Raw genomic sequence first — 23,403 nt, 5'->3', positions numbered from 1 at the left:
CTTGGACCTCGGTCTTTATTATTTTGTTTTACTCCTCTATATATGATATATATATATATAATATATATATATATATATATATATATATATATTATAAGTTAAGATTGCGATTAATCAAATAGTCTTTTTAAAAAATGAATTTATTTGTTAACCACATATTACAATAATTTTATATCTCGCGATAGAGCTCCGTCCGCTATGTCCGCTAGCTTGGAACTGACTACTAAATACAATGTTACCTTCCACTGCAACTATGCTACATCAACAATAATGGAATGAGGAGTGCTGACTATATAAGTAATTAGCTATATAACTTCTATATATATCTGATTCACCATTGTCATAGATTTGGGAAATCATTGATATATATTATCAGAATTGTCCAACTTTAATAGAATAGAATCTATGCTATTCTAATCTCCTTCCCAATCATATAAGGGAATTATTCTTCATCTATAATGAAGATCAATAATCACCACAAGTATTTTAGTTGAAAGAAGAAGTTTATTTTACAAAATTGACATTAAACAACATTCCTTATATTACTGACCTAAAATTACAATATTTTAAAGAAATCAGGCAGACTTCTACTTGCACTACATCACTCAAAAATTTATTCCAAAGTACCTAAGGTCTGAAGATGAATATCCATTTGATAGAAAAATTTCAAAGAGTTATCTGCTATAACCAATCAGAGAAGTCTTTTTTGAAAAGAAGGCTTCTCCGATTGGTTATCTTGAAAGAACGATTAAAATTTAACCGTCTTTGGTGCAACCGGAACATAATCTTGATATATAAAAATGTTTAAACCAGGAAATTCTTTGATTGTAATTCATGAAAACATCATTATTAGGCTGATTTTAAAGCTCAACTGATCGTCAGTGTCTACTTAGGTTATACCATACTGACCATAGGCACATCCTACACATACCCATACATATCAGTTCTTCTACATTATTTTAGTGGAGAAACAATACTTATAAAACATACAGTCGGTTAACCTCTTCAACTGTTCATAATATTATCAAGATGAAGATGTTCTCACAAATAATTATATTTTTGTTACAAAATTCCGATAAATTCAAGTGTAACATTGTTGGAAAATTTATTAGAATTTGCAGTTAACAAACTGCTGGAACATTATCACTGTCGTATAATAATAATTTCAAAAATCCAATGAAAGCTTTATAATTAGAAGTAAGGACTTCTGCTACTGCAAATATTGACCGCAGAACTAAAGAGCAGAAGGAAATTTGAAGAATGAAAGCCGCTCCACCGGCAACGGAGAGGTAGGTACCGGGTTCGATTCCCAGTCTGGGCACAGTTTTTGGACAGCTTCATTCTTCAAATTTCCTTCTGCTATTTAGTTTTTCGGTCAATATTTGCAGTAACAGAAGTCCATAGTTCTATTTATATAGCTTTCATTGGATATTTGAAATATTTATTATACGTAAGGTTGTTTTCTATCGATTGGATTTCTCCTTTGTGAACTACTTGTAATAATACAATAGCTAATATGCCACATCACATTTACACTCTAGTAAATCTAGTCGCTAGTTCCTGTAGACAGGCTTTCTGGCACGGTTCTTGACCATCTTGTCGAGATCGACACTGTCGCCGTTTGGCAGCACATATCTGTTGTTCTGGTAGTCGATGTATCCCTCGCTGTTGCTGGCTGCCTCCTCGTTGTCCTGCTTCGTCTTATCGCAGGGGATGCCGCTGCTGTAGGAGTACTCGCGTCGCACGCCGTCCGGGTCCACGTAGCCATATTTGCCCCGTGTCACACAGTCCACGCCGATCGTCTCCTCCTTGAACGTGCCGTCGTCGTTCTCGAAGCCCCACGTGATGCTGCCGTCCTCGTTGTCTTCCCTGTATTTGCGCAGCACCTGAAACACCAATCATCATATTTATTACAATAACTTTTAGAAGTGAAAAGTGAAATCTAACCTCATTCTTTTTTGAAACTTTTATTTGTCAAAATGTGGGAGAGGACAGTTTTGGGCTATGCCTGTTGTCTTCTCCCAATCATGTTTCAATTACGATTTATGATTGTTAATTAAAAAAATAAATGAATAACAATAGGAGTAAATATTAGATAAAAATACAATAAATCAGGAGTGATACACCAATCACAGTATTTATTACAATATTGAGTAATGAAACATAAGCTGCATACATTTTATTTCTTTTCTAAATCTTGATCTACAGACTTCAGCGCCACGAACACGCGCATTCCACTTTTCATAAGCTGATTATATCTGTATTTGTACAGAAAAAGTAAAGTACAGATATATTAAGCGTGGCATCAGCTGATGAAAAGTGAAATGCGCGTGTTCGTGGCGCTTAAGATTAAGGCTAGGGCCACAGCACGAGCGCACATGGTACGTCCGTTGAAACTTACTTTTTGCGGCCGTCGCCAATGACACCACATGAGCGTTGAATGTGGTGCGTCAACGTCAGTTGACTTTACGCAATTGAACCAGACGAAGTAATAACTTTTGCATGTCTCGACGTGCGTTGTAGCATTTCTGCGCAGTTCAAAAATCACCGTCCGTTACGACTTCCGTTACTTGGTACGCACGTACCTCGTGTGTTGTCACCAATTCAGTTCTATGTATTTCTACAACGGACGTCAGAAAGTAAGTTGCAACGGACGCACTTTGTGCACTCGTGTGGCCCTAGCCTTAGAATAGAAATACAATATAAGTGATCCGCGGTCAAGTGGATAATTTATAATATAGTGAGATTCATGTTATAAAGTCAGTAGGTAGGCCTACCCGATTAACATTGGTGTTGCTATTCTTGTCTGTCATTAGACAAAAGAGATATAGGCTTTATTCAACTGTGCAACGTTGAAATTCACGCTATGAAAAAACTTAATGAATTAACAAAATATTTTATCTCAATTGAGAAAATCTATCGAAATACATCAAGGAAAAATATTTTCTTGATGAATGAAATATAATTGATAATAATTAGAAAGAATCAACAGTTGATATTATATCAGATACACCAGGATGACTTGAATCATAGAGAAAGAATACTCATATCTAATCTCTGCTTGAATCATGCTATATACGGTACTCCAGATGGCGGTGGAAATACAGAAAAGTGACAACCCTTTATACCTTTGAAAGGTTAAAATTTAACCCTTTATCTTTAAATTGAAATTGAAGAAATTTTTAATACAGCTGGGAGTGGACAATTCAGAAAACATCATCACAACAAAAAATTATACCTACCTCAATTGATAAATTCGCTGGTGGTGACAACCTGACTACTGTTCTTGGAATCTGTATGCATCATTACAATAATTAACCTTTTTATTTTTTTTGAGCTATCCAATAATCCTCTGTACGTAATAATAATATTAAATAGGATTCTGAATGCAACAAAATTAGTGTTTCCTTTCTCTCTAACAAACTTATAATATGCAACTCTGGTTTGCGCACAGGCATTTTTTGCCCATGCAGACCATTTTCTAAAGATTTACTTGGCTTACTGTATTCATGAGGTTGATTTTATTCTTTGTTGTTGTTTTATATTGATAATGAGTACATAAGATTATTACTTTGTATGTAAAGTGCATTTTTTTGAAATAAATATCTTTTGTCTGTCTGTCTGTCTGTCATTGGCTTTATAACGTGTATCTCCTTATATTACATGCGTAGCAGTCAAGAGGCCACGGATTCGAATCCAGATATGAAGAAAAGTTTTTAACAAAGTCACTTACGTGCTATTGTATCGGCATATTTTTGGCTGATGTATAACATTCGTGATGCCTCTTGACGGCTTAAATTATATACTCAGGGTTGGTGGGACTTGCCCTTAATAAGGGAATCCTTACCAACAAAAAGCAAAACGAATTCACTTTTACAATAGAACTCGAATCTATAATATCTCATTCATTCCTCTAATTTGTAGACAGAAGTGATTTCATTGTTGAATTTTCTAGTTGATAGGCAAACCCATGCATCTATCCTCATCTGAACCTGTACAAAAATATAATTGCTCTCTTGAAACCACTTTTTGAAACATTCATCACCGGTAGCATGCTTTGTGTCTTTAGTGCAAACATTCTAGATGAACCTTCTCATCAATTGAATAGGATGAAAATGTCCATCCATCTCGAGAATATATCAATTTCAAATTTTTGGGAATTTGGTTGGTATAGCTATCAGTTTGGAACCTTCCTTGTTCGAATCAATCTTTGCTAAATCCTTAATAATAAACTATTTATTCTCAATTTCTTTTCACAATTAAAATCTTCCTGTTATAAATTTTAGATTTTATTTATTGAAGAAGGTGAATCACTGACTTGAGCGACAGGCTTTCTCTCCCTTGGAGGGCTTGGCTCCCTTTCTTTCTCATACTGCTGTGGTTTGGTGAATTGTTGCTTGGGAGGCTGATTTCTGACCACTTGTTGTACCCTGTTCACATTCTGCTGTTGCTGCGGCCTTGTGAACTGCGGCTCTATTGGCTGAGGTGCTGCTGTTGTACGGAACTGCAACATTGCACACACATTCATCACATTTGCTCAAACATTTTCAAACGCATCAATAAATTCGAGTGTACCACGAAACGAAATTAGAACAGCCGAAGACCATAGATTACACATCAAATTTGAAGCAAAAAATGTTCAGTAAAATTTTATTTTATCTATATCGACCTTAGTTTTCAAGATATATAGATTTTTTATATTTTTGAGAAACGTCAATAACTATAATACTATTGGTCAAAATCTAATTCCAAGTATATGGTTGAAAAGAGGTAGAGATTTCCAATAAGATTCATATCATTTTTATTCCCTTGTTTGACGATTTTGAACTTTCTATGAGCGTTCAAATGTTTGAAATTTTTCTTTGAACTTGACGAATTTACTTTTCCAACTTTAAGCGCACATACAAAGTCGAAAAAAACGTTAAACATATAAGGAAGAAATAAATTACATACCGGTACCGTACATCTTATTGAAAAGGTGTAACCTTTCCAAACATTCCTTTTTAGAATTAGATTTTGACGAATAGTTTTCTAGTTATTGACGTTTTTGAAATATCTAAAAATCTATATAACTCGAAAACTGAGTGTCGTTATAAGAGAATTTTACTGATCATTTTTTGTTAAAATTTTCATGTAAAATCCACGGTCCTTGGCTGTTACACCTTTCGTGGAACACTGTATAAATATCAGATATTAATATGACTACATTTATTACTCAATTAGTCTATATTTTATATTCCATTTATTATTCTCTACATTTTCAACTCTTGCTACAGAATACAGCAGATAAAAAATATAGTAGTTTTCTCTGCTCTTGCTCAATACGGTCACTTCAAACATTCTCTAAACTGGCCGTAATGTGTAAAAGTGACATTGTCAGCCCTACATCCCTACCACGCCAATTATTAGATACATTTATAGAATGTACTAGGCTGGCCACTAACGGTAGAACATGCATGATGCACACTGAATTACAATGTTGTGTCATCACAGCGAAAGGAGTCGATTAACATTTTGTGAGGTTAGGTTTTTGTATCTCCAATTCGTTGTTAAAGAACAGTTTTCATTGCTATACCATTCCTATGTCAGTTTCAAACAGTCATATTATAATAAAAGCTATTGTCCTGCCCCACTCTTGACAAGAAATCAGTTCAAAAATTTAGCTCCTATAGATGTAATTGATTGTTCCAAGCAACAAGGTGCTATTAAAACGGGCTCTGTAGATATAAGATTGGAATTTGAATCTACTGATCAATTTCCTAATAATACTGCAGCTTACTGCTTAATTATTCACGATAGGATTTTGGAGTGTAGTCCTCTTACTGGCATGATTCATAGGGTTATAGGTTATTTAATATGGAGTAGGGGGAATAGTTTACTTTATAAGCTAAATACTGAGGCTACATTAGTTAGTATTATAGTAGAGTTCATCATGAACAGTTACATTATAGACTTTCAAGGTTATCAAGATAATTATAATGAGTACATTGTTAAAGACGAGCTAGCCATTATAAGTACTGATGGTTGCTATGTACAACATTGGTTAGTTCGATCAGGATTTAAAATGAGTGCATTGAATTTTAATAAAAGAAGACAATACCATTTGCTAGTAAGAAATTATCATGGTTTACATTGGGATGATGGATCAGTGGAGCTCTCTGACTTATTGCATCAAATTAGATGTGGGCTTACAGAAAATGACATAATATATGCTAAAGGTCTCACAAAAAAAAATTCTTGGAGAAATACTTTGAAAATACAATAATCAACATTGAGGATTTCAATTGTCCTTCATTCAAACAAATTGATAATCTAAACACCTATTGCTTCTATCATAGGAAAAGGAATATTAGAATGTGTTCATTGAATAATGTCATGAATTTGGTAGGCTGGTTTTATCACAGAAATTGAATTATAATTTTATTACTCATGTTTATTGTATAGGAGGAATTTTATGTTTTATTTTTTATTGTAAACTGTCATTCTTGAGTTTAATAAAGATCATCACATCATTCATTGGAAATGAATCCATTTTCTCTCCCTGTCCTATATTGAAATGAACATGGAGCAGCATGTATAAAAAATGAAAGATGGATTATTTTTCAATTGAGTTGAAAATTGGTGGTACAATGTGATGATGAGGAGGGGAGGGGGTTGTCCCTATAAAAGGAGTAGCTCATATATAACAGGTTCCAGTTGTCATTATGGATTTCAAGAGAATGCTTAATGATTACAATGAAAAGAGAGAGTATTATAAGCTCTCAGAACTCTTCATTGGTGAAGTATACAGAGTGATATCATTTAAAAAGGTTTCTACCATTCATGGAGATAGGACTATAGCACTTTCGAAACGACACATGGAAGAAGAGATAATAATTTATTTACTATCAAGATTCAATTTATCCAGTACATTCATTGACAATTACAATAGTAGTGATGAAAATGAAGTATCATTGGTCTATCTGGGACTACTACAAGGAAGAAAGCATAACATTCGATTTATCTGAGCTGATGTATTCATTTTCTGAAAGAAATACTACTCATTAAGTTGACTTAATATTATGTTTGTAAAATTTATTTGAGATATTATGTGTTAATAAAACATATACTATAGTAAGTGAATGTGTTGATTATTTCACCTTACTTACCTTATCCTACTCTATACACACATAGTGAACATTCAAAATGGAACATAATATATTAGATTAATTCATACATATTGTGACACTATTATAAAAAGGTGTTATTAAACAAAATACTTTATTCTATTTGGTATAGTAGGTACCAATAAAGTGGAGAGGTGGGATTATTCTTCCATAACATTATTAAAAATAGACATAGTTTAATCATTATTTTTAATCTATTTGAAATGGTTACCATGGTTACCACAGTCTCACCCACTTATTTATTAACACTGGCTGAAGATGATGCCCACATGAGCTCTAGGCTTGTGCGCAGGTAATGATGATAACAGGTGAGTGGACCTTTAGGTGGGTTGTAAACCAATTTCAAACTCAAAAATTATATTCAAAGATCTTTGGTCACCCTTAAAAAGGGAGTGCCAGGCCCATGGAGCTTAATTTGGTAGCTTATCAGCCATGGAACATCTCATATTTGAATTTACCGCCTTAAACATCTATTGACATGCAAAATTGATAAAAGGGAAAACTGTTTTTAAAAATTTTATTATCTTATCATAGAGATTGGATAAGACGTGTCATGACATGATAAGGATCGAAAATTAAAATTTTTTATAGGTTAGGTTAGGTTTCGATTAGATAAGGGGTGGTCAGACATGTCTGAACATGCCTGCTCATCCTCGGAGGGCCCAGGACCGGCTTTTTATATCTACTCCAGCCAACAAATATTCCTCATTAACTAATCCAATCTGAAACGGGAACTTCATCATAGTTGTAGTTGAGTCGGCCATTGTTGTTTCAACTTTTGCCAACAGAGCGCTGTCGGCGGCGAACTGCAATTTACAAGCCAGCTGTTTACTTTTTAGGTTATGTTGTAACACATTGTTTGTTACTGGTCACTTAAGTTTTAAAAAAATATTTTATTTGCAGTTTTTTATAAAAATGTAGGTGGAGGAAAAATGTTGTTTATATCATGAGTGAAAAATGCTTCTTCTCCCTCAGGGAAGTTGTTGCCCTCGTCTCGGGTATCAATCTTTCTCCTCAGGGAGAAAAAGTGGCATTTTTCAATCTAGATATACAAATAACTATCCTATCATTATAATTTGTATTTCTCCAATTGTTTTTTTATATTATTGGTTTTTTATTTTATGTAAGAAGTCTCTCGGTGATGACAAAACATGCATGATGAACATGTGTGTGATGTGTACATGATTACCGTTAATGAACACCCTAACGATTTAATAATATGATTGTACCTGTTGCCTACTGGGAACTGGAAAATCAGAGTCTGGTGACGGTGTGGGTATGAAAGCGGGTCTCTCGGGGCGGAAGGCGGGGGGTGCAGCGGGCTTGGGGGGTCGAGGGAGAGCCTGCTGCTTGGGGAAGATGGGCTGCGTGTAGAGGGGTGTCTGTGGGGGGCCGGAGGGAGAGCCCAGCTGTTGGGGGTCGGGGTAGTTGTCGAGTGACTGCTCGGCTGGTTGGTCCTCGGGCTCCTCCACCACTGGCCGAGGGGGGATGGGGCGCTCCTCCAGCTGCTGGAAGCTCTGTAGAGGGGGAAGTGCTGACGGCTGCACGTTGCTGTTGATGCGGGCGGTGCGTCCGTTGGGGCGGCGAACCTGCAACCGGCAACAATAGGCCTATGCATTTCACACAAATCTACAATTGATTTGCCATTGAAGGAGATTAGCTATTCAAGAAAAAATATTCTTCCTCGGAATAAGAACACAATATGCTATCCATGTCACTTGAATAGTTTATTATTATCATAATCTTTATAACTCAATCTGGCCAAAAATTCATCGATTTAAGAAGATCCGGGAACAAGGCAAAATCTTGATTTAAGAAAAATCTGGATCAAGATTATCTATAAGAAGAAGGAAATCCTGTTTTTTGATTCAAGTAGAACTATTGGTACGGTACAAGTGAAATTATCTTTGTACTAGTAAGTTATAATATTCTAATTAATGTAAGCTAAATTCCGGGAAGATGAAATGTAAAAAGAGAAATCTTGACTCTTGTTTATGAAAACTGTAAAACAAGAAAAATTAGACTTGATTGAAAAATCTAAAAGACGAAAATCTTGATTCAAGTAAATTTGACATCTGAAAAATAGAAAAACGCAGTTTTAAAAAGGAAATTCTATACCGTCAAAATGGGAACGCGCCACCTTAGTCCTCCGACACACCCAGAACCTGACAGGAGTGGACAGCGACTATCTCATCCATCGACACCGTACGCCAGCGACAGGGAAAGACTGTTTTGAAAGAGTCTCGAATTGGCGTGTGCGTTAGGCGCCAAAACCGGACACTTTTACATTCGTACAGACACGACAAAGTCAGACACATCGAATCTCTGACACTTCCAAAAGGTATACTTCTTGGACGGACTGTACTACGCAGAGCTGTCTGGGTTTTCAAACAATGGTTATTGTTCTGATGGATCCCCACATGTAGGCTATTCTTAACAAGACCATTGACAATATTTATTTCTGAAACCTATCTCTCTTTTCTATCCCTCTTCGTAGTAATATCAGGCGATGACTTATCTTGTAACTGTATAATTCGTTATATAAATCATTCCTATTTTGTGCAGTTGTCTCTCTTTTCTGCAGTTATTTGGAGCTTGAATAATATAACTATTAGTAAATTTCTTGACACAAAACAAAAATAACTTCACTTAATAGTTCAATAGTCAAGATTAGTGAGTACACTGAAACTTCTCGATAACTCTATAATTCGTAGTTTTGCCATCAAAAACACTGTAACTAGTATTCCTATAACGATAAATACACTAGTATGCCATAGTAACTGATAACTCCGCTGAATTCAGCTGATTAATATACGAAACTTACATCAACTCGCTTTCTTTAATGTCTGTCTGCCTGTCTAGGTATTGTTTGTTTTCAACACAGCCGACCCACATGTATTAGTTAATACAACTTGTGATAGCAATACATTTAACGTTATAGTAATTGGTATTATTAGTTTAGGGATTTTGAATTCTGATTGTGAATTATTCACCCATACGGAGTGAACTTTAAAGTTCTATGGATTCAAATATAATAATATAACTAGAGACACCCTTGGTTGAAGAACTCGCTCATGAACGGTTGTATTGATCTCTGAAATCTTTTACAAGTATGTCAAATTAATATTTAACAATATTTTCTAATATCCATACATACAGGCTATATCATGAATTAATTATGGGATCAGTATCCATGATATATTTTTTCGTATTTTATTTTATCAGCCTCGATATAGCAGAGCTTGATATATAATTCGTCACCCTCCAAAATTCGTATTAAATGCTTGGTCCCGTAAGCTACAAATTATAGTGGTTCTACTGTGTTGAATGTAGTCTACTGGGGGGTTAATATACTCGAACATTGAGAATTTTGAATATAATAAAATTTTTCAGTATTGTTTTTCATTTCGAATGTCATTTTCAATACTGGAAGATATACAGTTATCGTTTCCCAAAAAAGCGGGAAAATGTTATTTTTTCATGATAATATTTTGATGATTGATTTTTCTACGTTTCAACGACGGGATTTGCTTTTGTCAGTATATGTATGTTGGCATGTTTTTAGATTAGCTTTTGATGATTACAGCTTGGCACTGCTCTCGGTTTCATTCATAACAGGTAATATTGTCATCGTCAATACACGCCAATCAGTCATTGGCCGTTTCAACACTTACCGATTTCTCGTCACGGTACCGGTTTCTTTTTTCCGATGTCCGAAGGGCAAATTGGGGTGACATATTGACAATGAGATCTGTTAAACAATGAGATCTTATAAACTTTATAACTACTGTACAAGCTCTACTGTTCACAGAACTACTAGCTACAAGTATTCAACTACAGAAGTCGGAAATAGACATTTCATTTTACTTATGGTAGACACCCACCCTTATCTATCTACTTCACGTCTATGAATAACAATATCAAAGGATAGAGTTGAAAGTACAAAGGCATAGAGATGGAAATTTAGAAGTAAATGATTTGTTATAATTCAATTACCCAGGTGTATTAAAACTGACTACTTTAGCATTTACCTGATTACCGCAATCATTATGTTACAAATTCAAATTTGCGTTGCGTTGCTGACACTCGGCTGCTCTCTGCAACTATTTTCTCGAATCATGCAATAACTTTAAAACATGACGTCAACAAACTTGGTGACTCAACACATCTGTCTCGTTTTCAACTGACAATGGCAAACTCTCTCGATCAGCTGTTTTCAACTGACGATGAAAAACTCTCTTGATCAATTGTATTCAACTGACGACGGAAAACTCTCTCAGTCAGCTGCTACTCGGTTGATGAATATTATTACCTGATCATTTTTAAGTTCCCTCAGTGAGTTATCCTAAACATGAGTCCTAATTAAAATGATGATTTTCGTATCACAAACTCACTATATTTCAAACTATATACTATGTTTCAAACTTAATCAAAATCGTTAAAGCCGTTTTCGATTTCCATCAGACATACTGACAAACAAACTAACAAACAGAAATGGAATACGATGGTAAATACGTCTATTGTAACATCCATATGGGAACGTCTGTTATAGTAGACTGCATAAAACTAATCCGATGTTAGTTGGAAGAGCTGAGTACCTCCTCACCCCTTACCATAAACTTTGCCAATTCTTCAGGTGTACTGTATTATGAAAATATCAATATTAATTCTTACTTGTAATCAGCTGCGGACGAAGTTGATCAAATCTTATTTGGCAACGTTGCATTTACCCTCATGAGACTATTTTCATACGGTCTTGTATATTTAAAATAATGTATAATATAGTGAACAACCAATTCATTTTTAAAGTAATTTATTATAATATATATGGGATGGAAAATAATTGGGGATTATAAACTACCTACCTAAAACAACTTGGACAACAAAATAAATAACTTAGAATATATTCTTTTAAATTGGTGCAAGTTCCACATCATCCGCCTCTTGCACAACGGCGGTATCACCAATCCTAAAACTCGCAGCCGAGGACCAACTGCTAGAATAAAATAATAATAATAATAATAATAACGAATTAGAATATCCAATGAATTATTATTATTATTATTATTATAAATGTATAACAAATTCCGGCCCGGGCAAGATATGTTTCTCATACCACTCCCGTGTTTCGGTTGGAAACGTTAAACTGCCAGTCCCAGCTGCCTGGAAACAGTCGTTAGGTCATGTCAGAGGACTTGAAATTGATCAGTCATAAGGGGGACAGTGAAAAGGGGGTCCTAAGCCCCCCTCAAGGATCAGATAAATAATGAAAATGCGGGTCTATCTACACGAATCCTTAGAGTCTCATGAAAATTTAATACTTTTTTAACAGCAGTAGTATAGTTCCTTCTACAGTATAAACAATGTAGCAAAATTGCCTTGAAAGTATGGGTACAGAGTAATAGAATATATTTTTCTCTGTGGTATAGTTTGAATACAGAATGGGTACACTCATTGATCAGAGCACAATAAGTGAGTTATTGAATAAATTTCAATGTGAGAATTAACAAGTTGCAAGATGTCACAGTGAAAGCAAGACAAAGGGCACAATCAAACAATCAAATGTATGTAAAGAGTTGTTGAGAATTATGGGAACAGCTTGATGTATCTTTAGCTTTCTAACTAAAAGTTATTTTCCAATAAGAATATTTTCCCCAATGAAATTGTCATTGTAACAGAAAAATTTATCTTTTTCCATGATTTTTAAGAAATCTGTTTTAGTGTATTCCTACTTTAGGGCCTCTCTGTAGACCTAAATTTCTAATAAATATTTCATGATTGAATTTAATAAGTAATAATGTATAATATGTCTGTATTGATACTTCAACCACATTCTTATAAAACTGGAAAAAATGAAGCATATAATAACATCTTCGAATGTTACGTTTATGGGGAAAACACCAGGTCCCTCTATCCTTTGGGGGTATTCCTCCCCCCCCCCCAATACCTCTTGGTTTTTGCCCCCCCCCCTCCCTAGCAGTTTGGTGAAATGGCGCCACTAAAGTTGAATGAAATCAACTTCAATTATTGTATGGTAATTATATGGCAAGATTACGATACTTACGAGCTCTACTTAGAAATGGATGGTGAAACAAGATAATTGAACTGGAATGTAATAAACTGTGATATTTTTATAATTATATAAAAGAAATTAAGCCATACATTACAATCATTGAGAGAAAAACTAATAAGATGCTTATATTATCTTCTCAAATCTTGATACATTAACAATACACTACCGGTAATTCACGAGTAAATACTGATGGGGTCGATTTCAATGAACAAATTATTTAAATGAAATGGTTTATTTAATTATTTAAACGATTTAAATGAAATGGTTGTTTACCTCTAAATGTCTATACTTGAGCATTCTGTTAATTTCGAACAGAGCTCACTTTCACGGGGTTTTCTCAGATGATGCAGCAATCACTGAGGAATCTCCAGCACAGATTTCAATAATCCAGGAGAGAGTCATCTAAAATTAAAACTATTAGTGCAATATTGCTAAATTATTATTGCCAATTAATAGTGTTTTCCAGAAAATTACTAATCCCATAAATGTCTGTTAATTAAATTATAAGTTATGGAGTTCCAAATATTATAATATTTTCGCATTCCCATCTTTCTTTTTTCATATTTTAAATCGCTTCATTTGGGTCACTCGTTGTTTAGTCGAATATAGTATTTAATAGTATTGAATACTCTGGCAAGTTCACTTCTGGGTCACTCGTTGTTTAGTCGAATATAGTATTTAATAGTATTTAATACACTGGCAAGTCTCAAACAAAAGGAGACATGTCGAGATGCCTTCCGTCATCTCGGCATCATGACGGTGACCAACATCTACAATATCATGGAAGTCATCACCCATGTTAGCCGACTAAATCTCCAAAGAGGCACAGATGTTCATAAATACGTCACTCGGCAGGCAGACAACTATGTACTCCCAAGGCACAGGACTGCAATCTTCGAAGAGAAACCTTCATACGTGGGCAGAAAACTGTGGAATCATCTACCGGAGAAGATAAAGAGGCTGGATTGTGTGACATTGAAAAAAAACTTAGTGAGTTTCTCAAAGGAAGGCCCATGTACGAACTATGTGAATTTCTTGAAACAGGAGACAGACTGGCAGTGAACAAAAATATAATTGTGAATACAAACAATTCAAATATATTTAATTATATATATTTTTTATTCTTGACAACAATTGCTATTCTTGAAGAATATGTAATAAAGAATTTTGACTATTGACTATTATTCAGGTATATAGCTATCACATAAATCTCTCTTAGCAGCGACTACATAAACGCTTAACATAGGTTGCTAGGGAACGATAATAATAAGAATGTGATGAATAATCTATCCTGTTCTAGGCGAGCAATATTTCTGTATCACAGATATCCAAAAACTTCAACACTAAAATGTGAATATCTTTGAAACGGTGGTTTGATACATTGATGAGCGATTTCCACCATTCATTGTCTCTTGAAATTCTTTATTTGAATCTTGTATTAAACCTTTCTAAAGAAAATGTTTAATCCTATGTGGCGGAACGAAGATGGCAGACCTAAATTATGAAGCTACCTACAGAATTTTTTTTAATTTGAATAGGAATCCCAGTGGAGCCCACTGTCAAATTATCTTGGGAAAAGGAACATCAAACTGTTTTCCTATTAATATTACGCTGTAGGCCTACGTGAATCCATAGAACTTCATAGGTTTCTCCGTATGGGTAGATGATTCAGAATCAAAATTCAAAGTTTGTCAAATTAATAATACCAACGACATAGCAACTGCCATCACAATTTGTATCATTAATATTACGCGTATGCTACTGAAAGATAATAGTCAGGCAGACACTCAGGAGCAAGTTATTTTGTCTCATGTAGTACTTTCAATGTTACTTTTATATCCTGAAAAAGGACGAAGTGAGTAAAATATTTTGTTGTTCAACGAACTTGATCTGTAAAAAGGTTCGAAGAGTGCGTGTTCAAAATTTGAAGCTGATCGATCAACTCTTTCTGAAGTTATTGTAGTGCATTCAAACAAACAAGCAAACCCACAGACTGGCAACAACTTTGAACTTGAGTAAAAAGTAAGAACTTGCTAGCTCTCGTTCAACAAATATTATTGAGAGAACAACGGGCGGTATTATCAAGTTGGGAGCACATAACTTGAAGGAGTCAAATTATTTCAGTGTAGGGGATTGAGTATTTTACAAGAGAGTGTGTTTCTGAGGGATATAGGCCTATAGTGAGAAAGTGAAGAAGTGAGGATTCAATTGAATTGCAGTTTTAGTTTTTTTGCACGGCCGGCCCTCTCTCACATTCAACCATCAAACTTCCAGTACGATGCTACATTAACTATATTATACAATCCTACTCAGTGGAATGAGGGAATTCACAATATGACAAGCAAGAGTTGATAGTAATGAATATTATTGACACAAAAAAAATTACAAATCTGGGCATGGGTAAAGTCAAATTCAAGATAGGTTGAAGATAATATGTCTGAAGCATTCTATGAAATAATAACAAAACCCTGAGGGGTTTTGAAGAAAGGAGAACATTAGCACACAACCGGATAAGAAAGAGAGAGAGTGTGTGTGTGAGACAGAGTGAGAGCGAGAGCGAAAGGCGCAGGAGTGATAGAGAGAGGGTAAGGGAGGGGGTGAGAGAGAGTGAGGGGGAGAGCGAGAGGGAGAATGAGAGAGTAAGCAATAGAACTAAAATAATAAGGTTGAGATAAGAGACAATGTCACGCAGGAGTATTGTCTAACGGTGGTGACACACACACTTCTACAGTCACTCTAAGTTATAAACAGAATATTTCAAAGAAAGTACAGTCTGTGCCAAAATTGAAACCAGTTTACTTCCAAGCTATTCTGACATAGGCGTCAAAAACAGATAGCGACAACCAGAGACTGTTTTCCAGGTAGAGAAATTAGTCACGGACTCGCCCCGCCAAAACAAGACACTTCTTTTTCAGCACAAGAACGACAAAACTAGCCACCGCCAAAACAAGACTGATTTTTAGTGCTAGGATGGATGTGTCTGACTTTGACGGTGGTGTATCTTGACATCGCCCCGTCAAAATACATCTCATTCTTCAATATACAGTACCGGTATGTAAGGAATGATCTGAATCAGTACCTCTGATCAGTACCTCTAATTGATTCAAATACAATAAGAATTGTAAGAAATCATAGCATCTAAGATGGTAAAGTAGAATTGATTGAAATAGAAATAGAATATTATATCATTGGTGAATTTCCAAAATATAAAAATTGAGAATTCTCTTCTGTTCTAATTCCTACAATAGTGAAATTTTCAAGATTGATAGAACGATACAAAAACCCACTGAGTTGATCTTTCTGAAGATCACATTCATCTCAATAAATTCTTAGTTTTTCTATTCCCATTTTATTCAATTCTATTCCATTGACAAGATTGTTTCCTCTTTGCAGTTTAATGTAGTGCATTAATATAAAAGAGTTTTATTATTCTTGTTGGAATGAGCCTCAAAACTCGCAGACAGTATCATTGTGCCGTAGACCTACTGAACGTTTTAAATAGGACTTTATGGCCTGAAATTGCAAAATTGATTAAATGATCTAGATATATAGGTACATGAATGTTGAAACTCCTACCCTTGTAGCGACCGGTAAGGGCGCTGGATCAGCGTCTAGTGGTGGGGCCTGGAACCTCCTGGACTGCGCCCTGAAGGTGGGACGCCGAGGGGGGCCGTCCAGGGGGATGGCTCCAGGGATCACTGGTCGGGGGGAACCGGAGACCCGCTGCTGTAGTCCTCATTGCTGTATTGCGCTGACACCATCGCCAATGCCAACATTACTGTCTGAAAATAACAAACAAACATATTCAGGCTTCATCAAATTAAAAAATAAATATATATTATTAAAAATGATAAGTAGACACATACATACACATACTTAACATACCACGTAACAATAAAATAAATTAATAATAATATTGATTCAACAACATTTTTTAGAAAATGATATGACTATTACAAATACTTGAAATACAATCAATCATTTCATTCATTCAAATATGCATGAAATCAATTCAATTCAATTGGGAAAGGATCAACAACCCAAAATTGTTTCTCTCCCGAATTTTTAATACCATAGAGTAACAAAAACTATGTCTCTTGAATCTAGATTTACTTCATCTCTGATGATACTGATATGGTCAGAATTAGTTCCTCTTTTGACAGCTTCCAAAGAGGTCAACTGTGTTCGAAAAGTTTCAATTAAAGCCAAAAGTTTGAGTTCTAGAATATTGATTATGAATTTAGATAAAAATAAAATATTAAAATGAAGTATCAATTGCACTTTATATGTTATTGAGTAATCTTATGAATCGATGCAACTTCAAACTACCTTATTAATAAGTTCAACCTATAGGATACTATAGGAAATTCAACTTTTGTCTTAGTACGGTACCTTGATTTCTTGTTATTGATGACTTATGACGATTTCTTTCATCAAAAAGCTTTGATTCATTATACTGTTATATTATGCTCAATAAGTATTTTTCCATTCAATTTCCTGTTCACTAAAGTTTAAATCCTTGAGTGCATTCTTAACTATTCAGGATTAAACGTGTTACTTTTCGTTCTTTTGTTCTAATATGTTCTTCGAATATCGCAGTTAGTTGATCATTTCAAACGTGCTTGGCAAAGCAACAAAGTTCATTGGCTTTAGTACTGTAACTGTTTCTATTGATCCGTGCATTCTAGTTTACACTGTTTAGAATGATTAATTTGTTTTATGAACAATATAAAAAATATAGGAGACATGAGTAAATGGGAATATAATATATAATATGATATATTATATATAATATATGGGTATATAATAAATGATCGAATCCGGCGTTGAAAAAGTAGGTAGCTACGGTAGGGCAGTCGATAAAGAGGGGCAGACCAGGATTTTGATTCAACATTATGAGACTATAAAGTTTATAAAACATAAATAAGATTGATTCTCCTACAACCACCGTGGCTAATGTTTCTCCAACAAATAGGATAACAAATGAAAAATATTATACTCTCTTTATACTATAACTCTTTCCTTCGAATAATAATATTTTATTAAGAGTTCTCAATCATCCGTAGCCTACTCATGATGAGGATTAGGCTATATTGCATCAGATAGAGATAAAAGTATATGCGTTCTAAAGCTCGGTGAACTTATTTGAAAAAAATCATTGCACTGTATTTCTTAGTAGGTATCTACCATGTATCATATTCAATCTATTGATGGTATAGTTATCAGAATACAAACTGCTAGGACAAATTCAAAACAATAAGTGATCAAATTGAAGATATAATACTTACCTAATTTTTAAATCGGATACAGTGCACTCATGCTTTTGACAAATGTTTTTGTTGCATTTTGTTAGAAGCCTATCTTGCATGCTAATAATACACATGTCTGTTCTTCTTGCCACATTATTGTGCCAGCCTATTTTGACACACATATAATACGTACCGTATCTTACAAAATAAATAAAGCATACTGGACTATTCGTTGAATTGCGCTATATAATATTTACATGGAACCAATAGTTGTTGGTCTTTGATAGCTCTTGACATAGAAAAGTAATGCGTACAGTTTGTATACACAGAATGCTAACAATATTGCAGCAGCCAGTAATGTTAGTGTTACAGTAGCCGGCAATTTCATCTTGCACGTGTCGTGGACGTTAAATGCGTGAACGTCTAGTTAATATTGTACGCCCCATTATCTTTACATCAGTTTACCAGTAGACTCAAAGTGTAAGTAAGTAATACCATGCTCTGTGCGCTTGATTATTTTCTGTTCATCTTGCTCTTTGCAATGTGCGAAGATGCTCAGTAGAGACAGAATGTTGTTGGTCTGGGGATGATCTTCTTCCTTTTTTCCAATTTAATTTGACTTGATGGGGCATATTTTTTTAAATTCTGCTCCTGGTAATTGTGATACTTTCGATTACCAATAAATTATAAGAATAGACTATTATTACATACTTAATAGATTGTTGGAATTTTGTCTTGTGATTAGTACAGTATCTGGGTACAAATAAAAATGTCTTGATGTGTTCATAAATTAGTTTATTATCTGAACTGAACATTCCAAATACTACATAAGGTGTTCGATTTTTTTTCAGTGGACTTGAAATTTCAGGCAAAACGCAACCAAGAATCTTGGATAGAAAGATAAATCTGACTTGAACATTTTCAAAGTTTTCTGAGTAGACCTATTCGATTTCATACCAAAATAGTTTCGAATTTGAATGAAATAGATTATTCCTCCAACTGAAAATTAGAATGAGTCAGTATCAATTTTTCTTAGACGAATTATTATTATATAAGGAATTTTCTTATCATTTGTCATTCTTGCTTTGTTTATTATTCTTCATTTTTTGTTTGTAAGATTTCTTTTTATAAGTGTATTTTTCATTTTTGTTTGTTATATTTTCTGTAATAAACTCCCTTCTTCTGGGGGTACCAGGACGAAGGGAAAAAAGGGGAAAAATCATTATTTTTTTGAAGGAGTATGACGATACAGTATCTACTACACAGTATTTCAAAATTCAATGAGTTGACATCAATTCGACAGTTTTATCAAAATCATCAATAGTAATGGTTATCATTCGTGCGACCTTGTTGGGAATCATTAGGAATCTCTATCATTAATCGGAATATTTTTCAGTGTTAGCACCGAGTAATTAGTGCCGCCGTAGATTTGACGCTTTAATAGCAATATTTATCGGCTGGCTGCGAGTGTGCTCGCTGCAGATTAACGGGTCATGTCAATTCGGCATTAATTAACTCGGCTAGGCTGTAGCTACAGGGTAGGGCCTACAGCCTACATCAGTGTGCCGTGCCGGTAATCAATCATTGCTCTCCAACTTGATATTCACCTCGTGTTCAATCCTTTTCCATAACCCTGTCACACTCTCACTTTGTCAATGCTCCAACTCTCTGTCGCATTATTTTATCACTGATGAGTATCAAGACACACTGCGGTTGCAAAGGCTACTGAATTTCGAAAGGCTCCTTCTGTTCCAGCAGGATAGATGATAGTGTACATGTTTCGAATGGAATAAATCTTCCTTTGTTGTTGTAGCTACTGTATTTGTCAGTAATATTACAAAGTCACATTGATGAAAATAAATCTTCCTTCGTTGTTGCAGCTACTATGATCGTCCGTGATATTACAAAATCACTTTGCTGAATTATTATATTGAACACCAAATACTTTGAGCCTTTTTCTTAGGAGCTGTCATTTGATTTTTTTAAAATATGAGAATCACATTCAAAGGAGCCCACCTATTAATTAAAAGTAATGTAAATTGTTACACCTCAATTTTGAAACATTGACAAAACATAATTATCCAGGCTTGCCTATAATGTAATAACATTCAAATTTATTATCTATACAACCTCTATCTAGGCAGTCAACCTCTAAACAGACAATTCGGATATAAATATGCAAAGATTCCATTAGAAGAGATAGAGGATATTGTTCTTTCTTTAATAATAATAATAATAATAATAATAATATTTTTATTCAACACAGTACACTTTATAATATACAGATGAGTAACGTCAGGTCTTAATAAGTGAAAATAATAAGTACACAAAAAAAGCACACATGGAAGACTAGAGTAGGCCTACCTACAAACTATGCTACCTTCTATCACTAAAATCCTTCACACTGTAGTAGGCTTGTGAAACCAGGAATTTATACACTTTACTCTTGAAAATGTTTATATCAGACAAGGACTGCAGCTCGGTAGGTACGGTAAGTCGTTAAACAACTTAGCTCCTATATAAGAGGGCATTTTCTCATACAGTTGCAGTCGGTGTTGTCTCAAAGACAGTTTATTCCTCCCTCTGGTATTATAAGTGTGGATATCAGCAATTGTATTCAGATCAGATAAATGCTTATGAGTAAAAATTAACAGTTTGAAGATATAAATTGATGGTAGTGTAAGTATATTCAAGTCCACAAAAGCCTCCCTACACGAATCATTAAACCCAAGACCAGCCAGGTAGCGGATTGCTCTTTTTTGAAGCTTGAATATCCTTTGGAAGTGAATATTTGGACACCCACCCCACAATTCAATACCATACGCTGCATGGGAAACAAATAAGGCAAAATAAACCATTCTTGAAACGGATAAAGGTACTAATTTCACCATATTTCTTAATACAAATAAGCCTTTGCTTAATCTATTTATTAATTTTTCGACGTGCGAATCCCATGCAAGTTTTGAATCTATCTCTAGACCGAGTAGATTAACAGAATCTGTATTTTCAACAGGATCACAGCCGATGTATAGCTTGGGCTCTATATGGCTATGTCTAAGGCTGAAATTTATTAGTCGACTTTTTCTCGAGTTTACTGAGAGGGAAAGTGAATTGAAATATTGAACTGAACTGTTTGATAATGGATTACATTTTTTCTCGAGTTCCTCTGAACTAAAATCGGAAAAAATTTAGTAGGTGACATCTGCGTATAATGTGAGTTTATTTTGTGGAACTGCTAAGGAAATATCATTTATATACAGAATGAGAAGGAGAGGTCCCAAGATAGAACATTGAGGCACTCCTGATGTGATTTCAACTAGATTTGATGTCACTAATTCTTTATCACTAGGGATGGAAACATACTGATAACGATCAGTTAGGTATGACTCTACCAGTTTATTTTCTGTACCGCTTATCCCTAGACCAATCAACTTTTTCAAAAGTATCTTGTGGTTCATGCAGTCAAAAGCTTTGGAAAGATCAAGCATGACACCTGTTGTGTATTACCTCCTTCTAACTAATGTATCACACCTTCGAAAAATTCTATAAGTGCGGTACTGGTCGACTTATGTTTCCATGTTGATGTAGAGATATAATATCATTTTCCTTCAAGTATGCTGCCAGTCGTATGAGGATTATTGTTTCAAATATTTTTGAGAGAGCTGTCAATATTGATATGGGTCTGTAGTTGTTTATGTCTAGTCTGTCCCCATCCTTGAAAAGTGGAAGAACTTGGGCTATTTTTAAAAGATCTGGAAAAATTCCCCATTCAAACATAGAGTTAATCATACAAACCAGTGGATGAACTATTGCTCTCCTGCACTGCTTCAGAACCTTAACAGAGACATCATCATAGCCTACACTACATTTCGACTTGAGATTATTAATTATTTCCAATATTTCATCTTCATTTGTGGGATATAGAACAAATTTATTTGATGATGTCTCAGAGCTATTGATTTCGAATTCTTCACCTGGGTTCCCATGAGACTCATTCAAGACAGTACCAACTCTTTTAGCAACGGATGCAAAAAAATTATTAAATTCAGAAGCGATCTCTTGATGGTCAGTGATAAGTACATCTTCAATATTGAGAGTCATTTTCTCAATTTTTCTATTGAAACTTTTCCCTCTAAATTGATTGATTAACTTCCAGCTGGATTTAGATTTGTTTGTTGCATTCTTTATTTTGTTACCATAGAAATGTTTTTTTGCATCAATTACTAATTGGTCATAGTGTTTCTTAACTTTGTTCATAAGTGAAGTGTAGAAGTCAGCGACTGAGTGTGCCCCTACTTGTTGCGATTTTCAGTAAAATTCTTATTTGTTGAATTTCTTTTGTCATCCAGTTTTGTTTCATCTTTTTAGTCTTAAAGTTTTGGTTACTAAGGGACAATATTATATAAGTAAAAGGAAAATATCATGAAAAACCTCATACTTTTTATTTGTATCTCCCAAATTGAAATTGAAATATGAATTCCAGTCCACACCTGCCAAAGATGCCTCCAAACTGTTTATATTATCCGTACTGCAATTCCGAAAAGCAACAGTTGCACAGTCTGAAACTCCTGCTTCGCGGGAACGTTTCCCCAATGACAATTCAATACACTGAGCGGTATGGTCGGAAAGCCATGAATTTATAACTTCCACATTTATCTTTGTTAATGTATCACTAGTAATTATGTTGTCGATTGCTGTACTACTATGAGTAGTTATTCTAGTAGGAACCTTTACATTATAAATTAAATCAAATTGCTTCATTATGCAGAGGAAAGCCGTACGATGAGGGGAGTCCAACATAAAATCAATATTAAAGTCACCTGCACAAATAAACTTGATTTCCATGTTCATCAATAAATTGTCAAAAACATTGGTTAAATTAGACTACTGAGAAACAAATTTATGTCACCGTTTG

The 23,403-nt window shown here is 34.6% G+C and overlaps 1 protein-coding gene across 1 annotated transcript in view; it reads right to left on the bottom strand.

The window, feature by feature from the left end:
• Nucleotides 1–484: 484 nt before the first annotated feature.
• LOC120348861 (leucine-rich repeat extensin-like protein 3) overlaps nucleotides 485–23,403 on the bottom strand; it is a 37,948-nt gene continuing 15,029 nt past the window's right edge. Inside the window, exons 2-5 of the mRNA XM_039431928.1 lie at nucleotides 16,816–16,973; nucleotides 8,396–8,755; nucleotides 4,319–4,504; nucleotides 485–1,886 (exon numbers count right to left, since the gene is read on the bottom strand). Coding sequence (XP_039287862.1) covers nucleotides 1,554–1,886; nucleotides 4,319–4,504; nucleotides 8,396–8,755; nucleotides 16,816–16,973 — 1,037 coding nt within the window. The 3' untranslated portion in view covers nucleotides 485–1,553. The remainder of the gene's footprint in view (nucleotides 1,887–4,318; nucleotides 4,505–8,395; nucleotides 8,756–16,815; nucleotides 16,974–23,403) is intronic.

Source organism: Nilaparvata lugens, chromosome 7 (genome assembly GCF_014356525.2).
Source record: "Nilaparvata lugens isolate BPH chromosome 7, ASM1435652v1, whole genome shotgun sequence".
Taxonomy (NCBI): Eukaryota; Metazoa; Arthropoda; class Insecta; order Hemiptera; family Delphacidae; genus Nilaparvata; species Nilaparvata lugens.
This window is presented reverse-complemented; position numbering and strand designations above follow the sequence as displayed.